Here is an 18,466-nt window from a genome sequence, read left to right on the forward strand (position 1 = left end):
GGAGGAGATCACGTGACCACGTTTGTTGTGCCCGCACCACACGGCCGCTGCGCTGCAATATCATCACCATCACCATCTTCCTCATTATTATCTTAGCCCTTATGAGCGATATTTCCCGACGGAACTCATCCGTGGCGGGGCCGAGCCGATCGCGAACATTTATTCAATGCTTTCCGCCTGAAAGAGCCGCTGTTGGAGCGCTGCGCGGGACAGAAAGGTGAGCTGCGTCGTCTTTTGTGTTGTTTTCTGTCAGATTTGGGTCAATAAACAAGTTCTCGATTCAATCATGAGACCGTTGCAACGTTTAAGATAAAGGAAACAGACGGGGAAAAACAACGCAACGCACGTTTGATCGAAAACACTGCTTTAATTTCAAAATAAGCGAACGACGTAAATAAAAGCAAACAAATGCAGAAAAATGGCATAAAGTCACCAGACAGACAGACAAAGCGGTGTCATCCATGTGAGGTCCCTGCCGTGTACATTCATCATGAGCTGTGCTGAATATATGACTGCTGCCTAATACTAATAATCACAGACCAGTGACACATTTCAATACAAACAAGCAGTTTATTTAGGGTCAGAGCAGGTGAATTGGGACACTTAAGATGTGCTATGTTGTGATCATCATATGAGGAAAGCTCATAATTCATAATAATAACCTGTATTAGTAGACTACTAATATTTTAATCTGAATATTGTGATGAGAGATGACACGTTCTCCTTTAATGGTGGCTAAATGGGCCTTTTTGGCAAAAGTGTTGGAAACAGGGCTGCAAAACGATTAGTCACGATTAATCAATTCAAAATAAAATAGTTTAGGTTAATACTGTGTATATATAAATAGACACACATATGTATCATATATAAATATGTTAAATTACATATAAATTTAAAATTTTTCATTAATATATTCCTGCATGCGTGTGTATTTATATATACATAATAAATATACACAGCACACACACACACACCGTAAACATAAACTATTTTATTTTGAGATATATTATTTTGAATCGATTAATCGTGGCTAATCGTTTTGCAGCCCTAGTTGGAATTGAAATTGTAGTCATACTCATTTAGATAAACAGCTTAAAGCGATTTGTCACCTAAAAAGGAAAAACCTGTCGTCATTTCTCACCCTCCACTTGTGCCTTTTTTCTGTTGAACACAAAAGAAGGTATTTTGAAGAATGTTGGTAGCCAAAGAGTTGACGGTAGCCATTGACTCCCTTAGTATTTTCCCCATACTGTGTAAGTCAATGGCTACCAGCAACTCTTTGGCTACCAACATTCTTCAAAATACCTTCTTTTGTGTTCAACAGAAGAGAGAAACTCATCAACTCAACTATCACTTTAAGTAAGTTACTTTCAGTAGTCTGATCACATTGTGTAATCAGAAGTGAAATAAATGTTTGAACTTCTTGTTTCTTATGGGAAGCATGAGTCTTGTAGTTGCTCTCGGGATGGAGTTGCGAAACGCTCTTGTTTACACTAAACTCAGAATCGATGTGAAATTCCTGGAGTAGCTCTGATACGTTTCTCTCATATTTCTCTAAAGACTCGTGTCTTGACCTGACGTTAACTTTATTTTCATCCAGGTCGTGAAGCTCTGTGAGTCTGAAAATGGCCGTGTGGCAGCAGTTTGGATTGCTTCTGTGGAAGAACTATATTCAGCAAGTGAGTATTTGTCTTATATTTGCAATGTATGTGCTGGTATTTTTCTTTTTGCTGGATGTTAAAAGATGTTTAAAGATAGATGGTTGTTGATGGTATTAAGCTCAAGTTTTGTCATGGTTCTAGACAAACATCAATGGTTTTAGGGCACTGATACATTTTTTTGGGTGTGAAAGAAATACTTTAATGCAAGGATGTATTAAATATATAAAGTGACATTAAAGACGTGTTATAAATGATTTCTATTTTAAATAAATGCTGTTCTTTTAAACTTTATATTCTTCAAAAAATCCTGAAAAAAATGTATCACACTTTTCACAAAAAACACACTCCAAACTTACCAGTGGCAGTGATGTATATAATATTTTAATAGTATTTTCAAAAATGTATATCTTTCTCATCTAAGTCTTGTTTTCCAATACAAATATCTAAACGTCCTTAAATCGAGAAACATTTAATTGAGATCCTTGCTTTAATCATAGTCTTTATTTTGATCAGGGTTTTTTTTTTTCTTTTCAGAAAACTAAATGTTTTATGTCTTATCATTGTGCATCTCAAATAAATGTATCCTGTTTTAAGAATCTTGCACTGGAGAACATTTTTTGATTTATTGTATTCATGTTAACTTATTGTGTTCCCTTGAATTTATTCCTTACATTTTCTTTACTTGGTCTCAAAAAGGTCTTAAATTTATCTTCATAAAACCTGCAGTGTATTGAGTTAACCCTGGGTTATAAAGCCCACAAATTATGCTGCCAAAGGTGTAGTGCGTGGAAGAAATGCAGTGCTGAAATGTCATATATCATTTAGATTCAGGCAACCACATTATAAACTTCCTTCAAACTAGCCTCATTAAACGTTCATGTAATGTCCTATAAACTTCCACAATATGTTAAAATCCAGTATTTTTAGCACGTCTTAAAAGAATTAAGACAACCACAGCATGTTTTGTTCATCAGATTAACGTTGATTAACCTTGCAAGTATGCAGATAGTAATGTGATTTTGCAAACGTAGTGTGAAATCTCAACTACCTCAGATGAATCATTTAGGGCAGGGGTCTGCAACCTTCAATGTCAAAAGAGCCATTTTGGCCCCTTTCCTGCGGAATAAAATTCATGTGGAGCCACAAAATATTTGATGCCCAAATAAAGATAACACGGCATATATCTAAAGTTTTATATTCAGTTATGTTACAGGACTGAGTAGTAGCAATCATTTCAGACTACAAACTGCAAACACTTTTTCCATTTTTATCACAGAATAAGGCAGAAAATATATGTGACACTGGAGCACAAAACCAGTCTTAAGTTGCTGGAGTATATTTGTAGCAATAGCCAAAAATACATTGTATGGGTCAAAATTATCCATTTTTCTTTTATGCCAAAAATCATTAGGATATTAAGTAAAGATCATGTACCGTGAAGATATTTTGTACCGTAAATATATCAAAACTTCATTTTTGATTAGTAATATACATTGCCAAGAACTTCATTTGGACAACTTTAAAGGCAATTTTCTCAATATTTAGATTTTTTTGCACCCTCAGATTCCAGATTTTCAAATAGTTGCATCTCGGGCAAATATTGTCCTATGGAAAGCTTATTTATTCAGCTTTCAGATGATGTATAAATCCAAATTTCGAAAAAGTTGACACTTATGGCTGGTTTTGTGGTCCAGGGTCACATATTTTATAGCTTCTGTACTGTAATAAATGCTTTCAATTACCACTGTATCATTCATATTTATTACCTGGAGAAGACTTGAAAAACACACAAACCATATCGTCTTCACATTTCATCAGTTACGTTTTATGCTTGTTATTCAGCTTAGCTACAGCGATAGCGGGATGCCTGTCAAAAGTTATTATTACTTCTCAGTTAGTCTCAGCCTCAGGCATCACGCCCACAGAATGTTGGCTAAACGTCTGATGCATATGGCACACTTTTCTGGAAACACTTCAGGAATGTCGAAGTCATAATCTGACTGGTTGAATTAAACCGGATTTCCGGGAGATGTGAGTGTCACGTTTATTTTCGGTCCGCCGGGAAACAAAGATGCCGTGGAGCCAAACCCCCTCATGAAAGAAGAAAGCCGTTGTGTTTACAAATGTGACAATGAACGCTTATCAGGGTCAACTAAATGCTGGATTTTCAAAAGTATGTGAAATATTTAAAGTTCGCGGCATAGAATCTTTAAAATGCATCTGAGAGTTTCACACACTGGTCTGTTATTGTGGTGACATTTCCACGCCCCGAAACGTGACACTGAACGAAACGAACTATGATTGGTTGTTTGACATGTCGGTCAAACGACCTCATGGGCGGGCCTTGGCCAATGAAAGCGGACATATATTCCAGACCTTCTGCTGTCAGTCTGAAGGTCTGGCTACGCCAGACTACTTCTCATATGTGCCCCCCCCCCCCCCCCCCCCCCCCCCCCCCGACTTTTAGTATTAATGAAACATACAGCACGTGAGAGTGTTCAGCTCTCCGTGAAGTTCACATCGTTTTGTATACGAATAAAGCGAATCCAAAGCGACATGACTATCTTTTTTCTCTTAATTTAAATCTAGATTTATTCACATTGGCCCTTGAAAACCTCTACTTTAACACACTTGACCGAGAAAAAGTGCAGGGCAAGAGTTTAGGTTGTATTAAAAGTCAGGGGGACACCACCCTTGCAGATTGCACACCCACGCTACAGGGAGCCACCGCAGAGGGATGAAAGAGCCGCGGGTTGCCGACCCCTGATTTAGGGCAAAGTATGAACAATGTGAAAAATGGAACAAAATATTCCAAAATTATGATCAAAAAGGACTATTTAAAGTGTGAAAAGCCCATTAGAGTGAATTGGTGTGAAAATTGTGAAAATCTATAAAGATCAAATATTTTAGTTAAAGAAACCTGATATTTTAGTTGAAAAGTTATAAATCTTGCCTTCGAACAGCAAGACAGAGTCTCTTTTACCATCTTAAAGAAACAAGGAAATGTGTCAAGTAGTTTGCGGTGAATAAAAATGCACAAGCAAAACAAAGGCATGGAGTTGTATTTAATTATTACCCCATTCACCTTACTTCCTGTAATCATTTAACTCGGCTGTATTGAATGACTTCTATGCTCCTTTCCATATTTAGATCAGATTTGAGACTCTCTTTCATAAACGCAAGACAACAGAAGCTCTGTTTAACGCCGATGCATCGCTTTGGTTGTGTTTGCCTGTGTTTTTTGCTCTCGGTATGCTCCACACACTTGTCGTCTTGTGTGCGATGCTGTGCAGCTGAAGTCTATCACAAGTGAACTTTCTAAACAGTCAATTGTGCTGGATCAAAGTGCTGCGGGAAGCGTCCCAATTCCCTCCTGATAGAGGGCTGTTTGCACACTACTGGGCTCCAGCTGTTGCTAGGACACCCAAGCCCAGCTGAGGCGTAAACACTGGGCCGTTCATGCCTCATCATGGCACACAGCGCTGCCTATCTGGCCCAGATCAGAGGTCTAAAGTTCTCCATCAATCGAGATTAAGCCCCTGGTGCTGTGTGGGATCCTGCTCGCTTACACATTGACTTATTGAAACTAGATCTGCAACATGAATGTGACTAATTCACCTGTTGACACAAGCTTGCACATGGAAGCTGATAATCGCTGAGAGCATTGCTTTATTTTAATATCATGACAGTAAAACCATCAACTATAAAAGTTAAAAAAAAACTTAAAAACAAAAAATTTTAATTATGTTTTACTTTGTATTTTTATTTTATTATTTTTTGTCTTGTCATTACCAAAAATTTCAAAAAGAAAAAAATATACAGCAAATATATGCAATAAATTGACTAACTCAAAAGGAAGCTTAAAGCTGGCATACCATTTCCATTATTTATTTATTTATATATATATATATATATATAAGGGGATTCGGTGCCTTGCTCAAGGGTCTTACCGCAGTCGTGGTATAGATATCTCATTCATGTATAGTATATAAACATTTATCATTTGCACAACACAATAATATTTTTTATTTATATATTTATTTGTTAATTATACTTTTTGTTATATTTTACTTTATAAGTATGGAAGTATATTCCTAGAAATACAGCTAACATTACAGAGCTGTGGCCTAATATAATTGTAAAAATGGTAAAATCATCAATTGTACCACAAACAGTTATTTTAAATTTTACTTTTTATTATTTAATTTTAATATAAATAAAATTACAAATGTTTCATTGTAACAGTCTAAATTATTGAAATTAATTCATAAAAATGCAACAATTTCACCACAATAATAATTCATTTAAATGATAAGATTAATTTATTTTTTTAAATTATATGTATTTAAAACTCCTACAGTACTGGACATCCTCCTTCAGGAATTTTAAAAGCAAGATGTTCATTAAATTTAAATTTAACTTTTTTATTTTTGGAGCATTTTTATTTTTTTAAGCATGGTTTAAAAGCTATGGTTTAGCGAGTAGTGCATTTATTTTATTTTACTTTACTTTTACTTTACTTTACTGTAATGCATTTGACAGATGCTTTTATCCAAAGCTGCTTACACTGCATTCAAGGTACACATTTACATTTTATCAGTGCCTGCTTTCTCTTGGTTTATTTTATTTTATTTTCTTGGTTTTGTCTTTTGTTACATTAAATAACCATTTAACCATCCATCGCCCCTTATGTAATTAACCATTATCTCATTTTACCATCTTCCATACATGCATATCAAGCTGTCTAACTAGCCATCCATCCATCAATCCACTCATCTTCTGTTCTTCCCACTGACGTCCTCTTTCTCTTGCTCCGCAGAAGCGTCAGATCCTGGTCACTCTGGTGGAGATCGCTCTGCCGCTGCTCTTCTCAGTCACCCTGATCGTCCTGCGACAGAAGGTGTCGTTCATCAACTACCCCAATGCAACGCACTACCACAGCTTCGGTCTGAGCGACCTGCCGTTCCCTCTGTGCATCCAGGACCTGCAGCTGGCCTACGTGCCTGCAAACGCCAGCGTGGTGCGGCAGATCACAGAGGACGTGCAGCACAGCCTACAGAAATGCATCCGAACCGGTGAGAGCGTTGGCTTTTGGGCTGTTTAACCATCAAAAGTGTGGAAGTGTGTTCATAAAGACAGCTAACATGTCTGAGCTGTGCCCTGAATCATTGGCTGATCTCATTATCGCCTCTCTCCATATGGACAATGAAATGGAAAAAAGCAAAGAATTATTGTATTGTATTTTATTTCAATTTATATTTTATTTTATTTTTAGTTTTAATAATATTGTCAAGAATGATAAAAAAGAAAAATGCATACAGCAAATATAATGGGTGCATTAAATTGGCTACATGGAAAATTTTTATTCTATACTGCCAAAAATGACAAAATATATAAACGTCAAACATGCAACAATTTGGCTACATGGAAATAGACAATGTTATTTTATTTTTCTATTTATAGTCAAAAATGGTAAAAAACTAAATTGTAGTGTACATAACATGCAGAAAATATTTATTTTGTTATTTTATTTAATGCTGTTTCTTTTTCTTTTATTATTTATTATTGTATTTTATTAATCTTGTCAAAAATGACAATAAGGAAAATATATATGGGCAAACGTGGAACAAATTGACTACATGTAAACGTTGGAAATAGAGAACTTTTTTTCTATTTATATTGTCCAAAAATGGCACAAAAAAGATTGCACATCTTTTTGGAAATCACACATTACCCGATAAGTCATGGAAGTTCATTGGTCCAAAAGTGGGTGAAGCCTGCCGTTTGTGTAACTGCTCTGTTGTCTCTACAATATGTTTGAGTTTGCAGTGGAAATGAAAGCATATAATGAGGTTTTGGGAATAAATAGCATCATGACCTTGCCAGAAACCTCATGGCCGCTCTTCTTGACATAAATAGCCTCCGCTTGACCCTTGAATTGCCCTGATGCTTGAGTTTATGAGCTGTTGTAAAGGGCTGCAGGTGATGAGTCGCGTAATAAACGATTCTCTGGGCTGCGTCCTGATCATGTGACTCATGTCGTACCCTGTTTGCCGCCTCATGTCGCTCTGATCGTGCTGATCCATAATCTGTTGCCTCAACTTTGACTGTAAAATGAACAGCTTGATGGTGTTAAAGCGCTGTGTGATATTCGCCAATGACTCACTGCCTGAAGATCCTGCTATAAAAGAGTTTGCAGCAGGGCTGATGTAATGAAAGTCAGCGATTTTGACATTTTAAACCCAGACTTGTGGGATAGCTGAGATGAGGAGTTTCAAGCAAACACATCATTTATCTGAAATGACAGAGCTTTAAGTAGCAGTTCATTTCTAGATGGACGTGATGATGAAAGTGATGTCTTGAGGAAAATAAATGAGTTTAATGCAGGTTCTGATTCAGTGAAGTCTCATTTGACCGAGTAAAACAGATCATTTTGATTGATTTTGTTTTTGTTGGACTGTTTCTTTTCAAATAAGCCATTTGTTCATGAGCAGCATTAATCACACTGTGTGATTATTCATAAACAACACAATAGAAAGACATTTTGTCTATTTATTGTCTTTATAATATTTTGCAGCTCAGACTGCAAAACATTTATAGTTTGTTAACACATAATCATAATCATTAGCCAGTGTTATTTTAGTATTATTTTTATTCTATTATTGTATTTATTAATATTTTAAGTCGACTTATTTTTATATTTTTCATTTATATTTTAATTTGTTCAGTTTTTTTTGTGATTTGTTTAAAATTAGATTTTGCTTTTATATTTTCAGTTTTAATTTTATTTTGTTTTAGTAATGTTATGTGATTTTTAAATGGGTTTTATTTATATTTTCAATTTAGTGATTTTTTTTTTTTTTTGGCTTTAATTTATTTGTATTTCATTTTAGTGATGTTATTCCTTACTTTTCTTATTTTCATTATTTCTTAAGTTTTTCATCTAATATTTAAATTTTATTTTAGCTTTATTTTATTAAAAATGATTTTTAATAGTTTTAGTTTTATCTACAATAGCAACGCTGTCATGAACAAAAATTATTAATATTTTTGGTAGTTAACAATAACAACACTGTCACCAACAGAACAGATTGATATTTTTGCTAGTTTTTCGGTGGTTAACAGTAACAACACTTTCATTATCTTTTTGGTAGTTTGTTCTAATATTTAAAAACTAGAATGGTTCAGACTGGTTCCCTATTTTAACCATAGAATTTGCTTGTTGATCCTGAGGGTGCGGGGAGATCAGATCAGGACAGGACAGAACGCTGCAGACCTTACAGGAGACTGGTGTCACGCTTTCTGAGCCGGTTTAACCGGCTCAACCGACATCTCCTGCTTTCATAGAGAGAGATAATGTATCTAACAATAAAGAATCGTGTGGACTTGGTTACGTGTTAGACCAACGTTTGACCCAGATATGAAAACTGTCATTATTTATTCTACCTCACATCTGTCAAACCCTTTATGAAGTTATGTGTTTTGTGGAACAACAAAGAACAGTAAAATGGCAATAAAAAGTAGGCCTACCTTATAAAATACAAATAATAAAACGCTTTCTCATTTTTTGTTGCACAGAAATTAATAAGAATATGAGCTTACAACAACACAAAGGTGATATAATGACAGACTTTTCTTTTTTAGGTCAAATATTGCTTTAAAGTTGCTCGCTTCATGGGCTCTAAAGCATACTGGTATGTGTGTGTGTGTGTGTGTGTGTGTGTGTGTGTAATTGGATTTAGTTGGTAAATCCCAGTCGTGACCTGGCTGAAATCCGGTGCTGCCTAGTGTCTCATTAGCTTTTCCTTTTAACATTATTTTCTCTTGAAAAAAAAAAAGAAGCCCACCAGTGATGGTGATATCATTAACATATGTTTCCAGTTGGCTGACAAATCCTAAAATCAATTATTTTAAAGGTCAAACAGTGAGCCAGTGTCCACACATCTGCTTTAAAGGTCACATGGTTCCGTGTGATTGCTTAAATGGTTACATACCTCATTGATTCTTCTATTTTTATCAGTTTAACCCTCAAACTTTCTGCACACTGAATTGATCGCATGTAACAATATGAATGATTTGTTTGTTGGAGAAATGCATTCTTTGCTGCCATGATGCTGAAATGTTGTGGGTGGTTGCTATGGTGTTGCTAAGGCGGTCTGGGTTGTAAAATTATGATGCTAAAATACAAATAATTTTTTGCCCGAAGAAAATTAACTTTTTGGACTGGTTACGTGATAATTAAAATGAACGTGTAATGAATTGATTGCATATTTAAACCTATTTAAACAAAAACATGAACAATTATTGTTGGAAAGGCGGGGCTTAGTGCACCTGTCAATCATCGCCAGGACGCAGCAGAATAGAGCGAGAGAGAGACTTGTCCCGAGAGCGAGAGAAATAATCTCCTTTTGTGTGTTATTGTGTGCGTCGGTGACTAATTGTGAGTATCTGCTCAGCTCTAGGGACTGTTCTTGTTTCTTCTAATAATCATATCGGAGACATTTTGGTATTTGTCCACTGTTCGCGATTGAACGTGTGAAATGTATGTAAGGCTATGCTAGTGCATTCAGCGCACGCACAAGTTGTGTTTACAAATACGCTATCACTATTAGTATTATCCGGTTTCATGCTGCTACATTGGTAATTATTACGGTGAAGTTTATAAGTTTAAGAGTACTTAATTGTTCTGACTTGTGAGGTTTATTGCAAGTATTTGGGCACTGTCAGTTTAACGTGCCAATTATGTTTGCATAAAAGAGAACAACGCAAGATTGTGTGTATATTACCACTGAAAGTCAATACTGTATATTGTATTTACACACTACTACCTTGTATACATTAATGTGATTTGCTTTGATACAGAAGTCAAATATTGTTATGCTGATTATTTCTATATTTCTGTTTTATTGTAGAATCACACCATACACACATCCTCATACACCCCCCAAATCCATCTTCAGTGTTCAATAAACTCCTTTGATTGAAGTTAACCGCTTAATCCACTCCTGTGTTCTAATCGACACACTAAGAGGAAGGCTAGAGAAATCAGAACCACCTTAGAATACAATCCTAGATCAGCTCCAAAACAAAATTGGTCCTTCGAGCCGGATCTCAGCCATTGCTCTTGGATCCAGAGGATCTATCAGCCCTAATATGCAACCAGAAGGGGTGAATCCTGAAGGTGCCAGACCTAAACGTCATGTTCATCCTCCCGTTTACCTTGAGGACTACGATCTCACAGCCACACGTCGTAGACCAGTCAGTACGCCTACACTGCATCACGCTGCAGAGGAGTCATGGAGAGGTGGCACCTCAGACGCTGCCAAGATTTCTCCCTCCCCATCTGACAGAGCTTCCAGTCCGGTGAGTCAGTATTCATGGCAAGTGGTCGATGAGTGGCCCCTGGCTGCCTTTGACGGAGAGCGTTCTTATGAAAGACAGCAAGCGTCACAGTCTAGAGCTTCCATGCCATCTGCTCAACCTGCTCAGTCTTCACCATTTCACCGGCCTTGGGAAGAGACTGGGTGTCAGTCATCTCCAAAAACTGTCGTTAATACCTCACACAGGCCTAATCAATCTCTGGTGTGCTCCGAGTCTCTTCCAATGCCACTTCCTCATTCATCTGCCATCAGTCAGGCATTGCCGTTGGCCAGTACAATCGCTGCACCAGTAACCTCAGTTCTTTCATCCCATGAAGATGATTGTAGCTCATTACCTAACCCCAAGCAGATTGTGAGTTATAGAGATCATTCTGCTTTGCCCCGACGACCAGAGAAGAATGCTGAGGAGTCGCAGAGAGAGCATGTGTTGGTAGATTTCCTGGGTAAGATGCTCAGTGAGCTGCAAGTGATGAGAGACCACATACAGACGGAACTGCCAGCCAAACGGGAAGTCACACAGTCCGTTCAGCCTCCTAATTATCCAGATTCCATTCCTGCTAACTATCCCGATGACTCTGTCCGACCAACTACCCGCCGATTAGCGCCGCCACCTATCGACTACAGTAACTATACTCATGATCCAAGCTGGTATCCGGAGCAGAAGTTTGAGCCTGTTAGAGCTGCCCACCTGCCTCCCCTTCATGAAAGCGATGAGCGAAGGAGACCTGGGTATCAGACGCCTAGGCACAGAGCTTCTACCTTACATCCAGGTGAGAGAGAGAGCACTTATCGCGGACCTACTCCAACCATTCCAGACTTCACCACAGGGGACCCTAGTGAGTTTACCAGACTAAAGATTGCTCTTGAGAACCTTCTACCTCCTGATGCTACTGAGCTCTTCCGCTATCAGATCTTGATGGATCATTTGAGATTAGATGAAGCTCGTCTAGTAGCTGACTCCTATCTTAACTCACCTTTCCCTTACAGGGATACTATGGCAGCTCTGACTGAGCGGTTTGGACAACCGTACAAGCTAGCCCTCAGAAGGATAGCGAAAGTTATGGATGCGCCTGACATTCGACGAGGTGACACAACAGGCTTTGACAAGTTCGCCTTGCAAATCAGATCCTTGGTTGGTATGCTGGAGACTTTGGGCCATGAAGGACAGGCTGAATTGAGGTGTGGTTCGCATGTGGAGAGGCTGCTAAGCAAACTTCCTCCTGAAATGAGGTCGGAGTTCAGAAGACATATGTTTCGTCGTCCCGGTGCGGTGTATAACCTCCTGGACTTCTCAGAATGGTTACAATATGAGGCCTGGTGTCAGAGCAGTGAGAGTCAGATATCAGACCGCAAACGGAGGGTAGAGCAGAAGACAGTCTGGGGGAGAGCCGGGAACCCTGCTGGCCGTTCCACTACTGTACTCCATGGATCAGACGAGGGCCCTGCTAAACCACCATCTGGACCAGCTCCGATCCCATTAACCAGTTCAGGGGTCCTCAAAGTACAGGCCAAAGCTTTCTGTCCGTATTGTGACAAGACCGATCATTACCTCAGTCAATGCCCTACTTTCAAGACCTTCAATAAACAGCAAATCACAGATTGGATTCAAACGAATCACCGCTGCTGGCGTTGTGGGCGTGCACACCAAGCAGCCAAGTGTACCCTCAAGAAGCCATGTAGTATCTGTAAAGGCCGGCATTTGCAGATCCTTCATGAAGTCAACTCCAAACCCGTGACTGAAGGTTCTTGTCTTGTTAATTCAGCGACCGAGACTCTGTATTTAGATAGACCTACGGGATGTAGGAAAGTTCTCCTAAAGGTTGTTAGAATTCTGCTTCGTAACGGAGAAAAAACCCTGGATACCTATGCCGTCCTTGATGATGGTTCGGAGAGGACAATTCTCCTTTCCCCTGCAGCAACTAAACTCGGAATCTATGGTCCTGAAGAAAGCCTAGCTCTGCGGACTATCCGGCAGGATGTACAAACTGTGACTGGAGCCTCAGTCTCCTTCCAGATTTCTCCAGTGACTCAACCACAGAAGCTATACGGAATTTCGTCTGCCTTCACCGCTGAACGCCTCGGACTTGCAGACCATTCCTACTCTTTGAGTATCCTGGAGAAGTATCAGCACCTGAAGAACCTACCCCTACAGGATTTCGAGGGAGTACGCCCACTGCTGCTAATCGGAGCTGACAATACTCACCTCATTACCCCTATATCACCTGTTCGTCTAGGCCCTGCTGGAGGACCTGCAGCTATTCAGACAAGGCTTGGATGGACATTGCAGGGACCTGTAAGACTCTTCAAAGATCAGTTATCAAGACAACAGTGTCTCTTCTTGTCCCTTACCCCCTCCGAACTACAGTTGAAGAGGGATGTCGAAAGGCTTTGGCAGATCGATGTCTTGCCATACCGCTGTGAGAAGCAAGCTACCCGATCCAAGGAGGATCGAGAGGCTATCAGTCTCTTGGAAGCCAAGACTACGCGGGTCGATGTCAACGGAATCTTCCGCTACGCAACACCGTTATTGCGCAGGAGGGATTTTCCCTTCTTTTGTGCTCCAAAAGAAGCAGTCATGCCTAATCTCAGAGGAATGGAGCGTCAGCTCGCTCGGACACCAGCGAAGGCAGAGGTGTATAAGTCTGAGATAAAGAAGCTGGAGTTGACTGGTGCTACCGTTAAACTGCGAGAGGAGGGACAGGGACCTGCAGGAGAGAAATGGTATATTCCACACCATTTGATCACTCACAACGGTAAAAACCGCCTAGTGTTCAACTGTTCCTTTGAATACGAGGGGCTGAGCCTTAATGACTTCTTGCTACCTGGTCCAGTTTTAAGCCCCTCTCTCCTGGGCGTCCTCCTGCGGTTCAGGGAGCATTGTGTAGCCATAAGTGGAGATATACGGGGGATGTTTCATCAGGTCCTACTACTACCTGAGGACAGACCACTGTTACGTTTCCTATGGCGTGACCTGCGACGAAATGAGCCACCAGATACCTATGAGTGGCGAGTCCTTCCCTTCGGGACTACATCCAGCCCCTGCTGTGCAACCTTCGCCCTCCAGCGACATGTGGCTCAGCACAGTACTCCTGAAGAGGATGTGAGATTCTCAGTCGATAAATGCTTCTATGTGGACAACTGTCTACAAAGTTTACCTTCTGCAGGAGAAGCACGTCAGCTAGTGGATAAGTTACGGGCCCTCTTATCCTCTGGTGGTTTCGACATCCGCCAATGGGCCAGTAATGTCGTGGAAGTTGTCAGTCACCTACCTCCTGAAGCCAGATCCACTAAGATGGAGTTGTGGCTCTCTCAAGATAAAGCTGACCCCAGAGAGTCAACCTTGGGCCTGAGCTGGCACTGTGAGACAGACCAGCTAGGGTTCAAACATAGACCTATCACATACAATGCTTTGACAATGCGGAGCATTTACCGGGTGATGGCGAGTCAGTACGATCCCCTTGGAGTCATTCTTCCATATACCACCCGAGCCAAGGTGATCGTGCAGCAGCTTTGGGCCACCCACCGGGACTGGGATGATCCACAACTCCCTGGTGAGCTCCGGCAAGCATGGATAACCTGGGAGGAGGAGCTTAAATATCTTCCCCAAGTAACGCTCCCCAGATGCTATAACCCCTCATACATGGATCAGCCTGACATAGCACGGGAAATCCACATCTTCAGTGACGCCTCTGAGAAGGCATATGGGGCTGTAGCTTACCTGCTTTCAGAAGGTCACCAAGGGGAACCCCACCTTGCCTTTCTTCTAGCGCGATCCAGAGTGGCCCCACGAAAGCAACAGTCAATACCGAGGCTTGAGCTCTGCGCCGCTCTGATAGGTGCACAGTTGGCAAAGCTGCTTGCAAATGAGCTCACTTTAAATTTGAACAAAATCACCTTTTGGACTGACTCCACCATTGTGCTGCACTGGCTCCATTCCGAGTCCTGCCGATACAAGGTCTTTGTAGGCACCCGGGTAGCGGAGATTCAGGAGTTGACCAACCAGGCAAAATGGCGTTACATAAATTCGGAAAGAAACCCTGCCGACGATCTGACTCGTGGCAAGCACCTGCAAGATCTTATTGCCCCCAACAGATGGCTTCAGGGTCCAGAGTTCCTACTACAAGCTCAGGAGAAGTGGCCCTCTCATCCCACCTCACGCATTTCTGAGACTGAAGACACCACTGAACTTAAAGGAGGAACATTCTGTGGGATAACTATCACCATGCCAGTGATTCCCGATGGAAAGAAATACAGTAGCTGGAAAGATTTGGTGGAGGCAGTCGCACAGGAACTGCATGGGGCGGCCGCCCAGGATAATTCCCCTCCAGCTAATACTTATAGAGAGGCAGAGACTGTTGTTCTGAGAAGGATCCAGATGGACAGTTTCCCTGAGGATTATCGTCTGCTGAAAAACAACAAGCCAGTTCGCTCAGATAGTCGGCTACTATGTCTTTCTCCAGAGTTTGACGCAGAAAATCAACTCATACGAGTCGGAGGACGACTGAGGCGAGCAGAAGACCTTGACCCACATACAGTGCACCCTATCGTACTCGACCCTCATCATCCTAACACCCAACTGCTTATTAAGGACTGTGACACGAGACTTCATCACCCAGGACCTGAGCGGGTCTTTGCTGAGCTCCGGAGGAGAGTGTGGCTTCTGAGAGGCAGAGAGGCCATTAAGAAACACCAAAGGTCATGCATCGAGTGTTGTAAGTGGAGGTCAAAACCAGCAACTCAGAAGATGGTCGATCTTCCCCCTCCAAGACTCAGATTATTTAAGCCTCCGTTCTATTCCGCAGGAATGGACTGTTTCGGACCTTTCATAATAAGACTGGGACGCAGGACGGAAAAAAGGTGGGGTCTCCTGTTTAAGTGTCTCACCACTCGGGCTGTGCACCTAGAATTGCTAACCTCTATGGACAGTGACGCCTTCCTGATGGCACTGAGAAGGTTCATTGGGAGACGTGGCCAGCCTGCAGAACTGTACTCCGACCAAGGCACAAATTTCAGACGTGGCGATACTGAACTCCGAGAAGCTTTCAGCAAACTCAGTCCAAACCTACAACAGCTGTTAGCCAAGCAAAGGATAAGGTTCCACTTCAATCCTCCGGCATCTCCACACTTTGGAGGTGTGTGGGAGAGGGAGATCCGGTCGATAAAAGCTGCTCTTCGTGCCACTTTAGGCTCAGAAACCGTGTCTGAGGAAGTACTCCTGACAGTTTTGATCGAGGTCGAAGCCATCCTAAATTCAAAGCCTCTAGGATACGTTTCAGCAGATCTGGCCGATCCGGATGCTGTTACACCAAGTTGCCTACTGATGGGGCGGCCAGATGGTTCCTTACCTCAAGTGGTGTTCCCAGAGTCTGAACTCCTCACAAAGCGGAGATGGAGGCACTCCCAGGTATTAGCCGACAGATTCTGGACTGCGTTCATAAGGCAATACCTACCAACAATGCAGACAAGAGGCAAGTGGCAAAGATCCTCACCTGACATTGAACCTGGCACTGTCGCCATGTTAGTTGACCCACAACTACCTCGGTCCTTGTGGCAGATTGGAAGAGTAACAAAAGTCTACCCGGGAGCAGATGGACATGTCAGAACAGTGGAGATCCAGATAAAGGACAAGACGTATACCCGGCCTATTGCTCGGCTGATTGTGCTTCCTGAAATCCCTGAGGAGGATGAGCTCCCTGGAAGTAAAGACAAACAACAGGAAACCTGAATCACTTTCTCACGGAGCAAATTTACAACTAAATTTGGGGGCGGCAGTGTTGGAAAGGCGGGGCTTAGTGCACCTGTCAATCATCGCCAGGACGCAGCAGAATAGAGCGAGAGAGAGACTTGTCCCGAGAGCGAGAGAAATAATCTCCTTTTGTGTGTTATTGTGTGCGTCGGTGACTAATTGTGAGTATCTGCTCAGCTCTAGGGACTGTTCTTGTTTCTTCTAATAATCATATCGGAGACATTTTGGTATTTGTCCACTGTTCGCGATTGAACGTGTGAAATGTATGTAAGGCTATGCTAGTGCATTCAGCGCACGCACAAGTTGTGTTTACAAATACGCTATCACTATTAGTATTATCCGGTTTCATGCTGCTACATTGGTAATTATTACGGTGAAGTTTATAAGTTTAAGAGTACTTAATTGTTCTGACTTGTGAGGTTTATTGCAAGTATTTGGGCACTGTCAGTTTAACGTGCCAATTATGTTTGCATAAAAGAGAACAACGCAAGATTGTGTGTATATTACCACTGAAAGTCAATACTGTATATTGTATTTACACACTACTACCTTGTATACATTAATGTGATTTGCTTTGATACAGAAGTCAAATATTGTTATGCTGATTATTTCTATATTTCTGTTTTATTGTAGAATCACACCATACACACATCCTCATACACCCCCCAAATCCATCTTCAGTGTTCAATAAACTCCTTTGATTGAAGTTAACCGCTTAATCCACTCCTGTGTTCTAATCGACACACTAAGAGGAAGGCTAGAGAAATCAGAACCACCTTAGAATACAATCCTAGATCAGCTCCAAAACAATTATGAACAACTAACGTGAATTTTATGGCAAAATGCATGATAAACACATTTTAAACTTTTTGTGCAATGAATTGCTCACACAAAAATATTAACATTTTAAATTAACCTGAGGAATGATTGTTTTGCAGTCATGATGCTGTTTTGGGTGTTTTCTTCATGTCAGGTGTAAAAAGAGTCAAGTTTTGTTTGTTCACGTTTGAGCTATAATAACAGTAATAGTGAGGTATTAATGATGTGTCTTGATCTTGTTTTCCAGTGCGTGGCTTTGAAACAGAGGAGCAGTTTGAGGAGTTTGTGAAAACTGACCCAGAGTCAGGCAAGATTTTGGCAGCCATTGTGTTTGAGCACCAGTTCACACACGACGACGAGCCGCTTCCTCTGCAGGTGAGATGTCACGAACTGGACGGATCTGTGTTTTGGCGCATCAGCATTCCCAATCACCCTCTTCCTGTTTACTTCCTCCTTTTAGCCGAGATCAACCTGATAAACTGCATGCTGAACACTTCAAATCATTGTGTAGATGACTTTTGTGAAGAAATCACAAATTCACTCCAGCATCTGAAAAATACAGAAAAGAAACCACAGACACACAAAAAATGAGAGCCGGGGGAAAATAACTGACAAAACATTATAATGGTACTGAAAATGCAATTAGATGTACTAATGCAAAATCACTTCCTCCATTTTCTTTTGATTTTGGTGTGAAATATAGAGCATTTTTGTCAGTTTTAGTGAGAGTCGTCCATTTACTTGTCATTCATGATGATAACCGTTACTTAACGTCCCCATGAAATCAAAATTAAAGTTTTTTTTGGCTTTTAGTATGAATATGTTAGCCTTAAGGTTATCTATAAGGTAGTGTGCTCCAA

General features: G+C 40.7%; 1 protein-coding gene across 1 annotated transcript in view; it reads left to right on the forward strand.

Annotated features, from left to right (window-relative positions):
- The window catches only part of LOC306849255 (phospholipid-transporting ATPase ABCA3-like), a 52,521-nt gene continuing 34,055 nt past the window's right edge, over positions 1–18,466 (forward strand). The window contains exons 1-4 of the mRNA XM_079384161.1: positions 1–217; positions 1,601–1,679; positions 6,481–6,736; positions 17,854–17,981. Coding sequence (XP_079240287.1) covers positions 1,626–1,679; positions 6,481–6,736; positions 17,854–17,981 — 438 coding nt within the window. The 5' untranslated portion in view covers positions 1–217; positions 1,601–1,625. The remainder of the gene's footprint in view (positions 218–1,600; positions 1,680–6,480; positions 6,737–17,853; positions 17,982–18,466) is intronic.

This window comes from Barbus barbus (assembly GCF_936440315.1).
Source record: "Barbus barbus genome assembly, chromosome: 3".
Classification (NCBI taxonomy): Eukaryota; Metazoa; Chordata; class Actinopteri; order Cypriniformes; family Cyprinidae; genus Barbus; species Barbus barbus.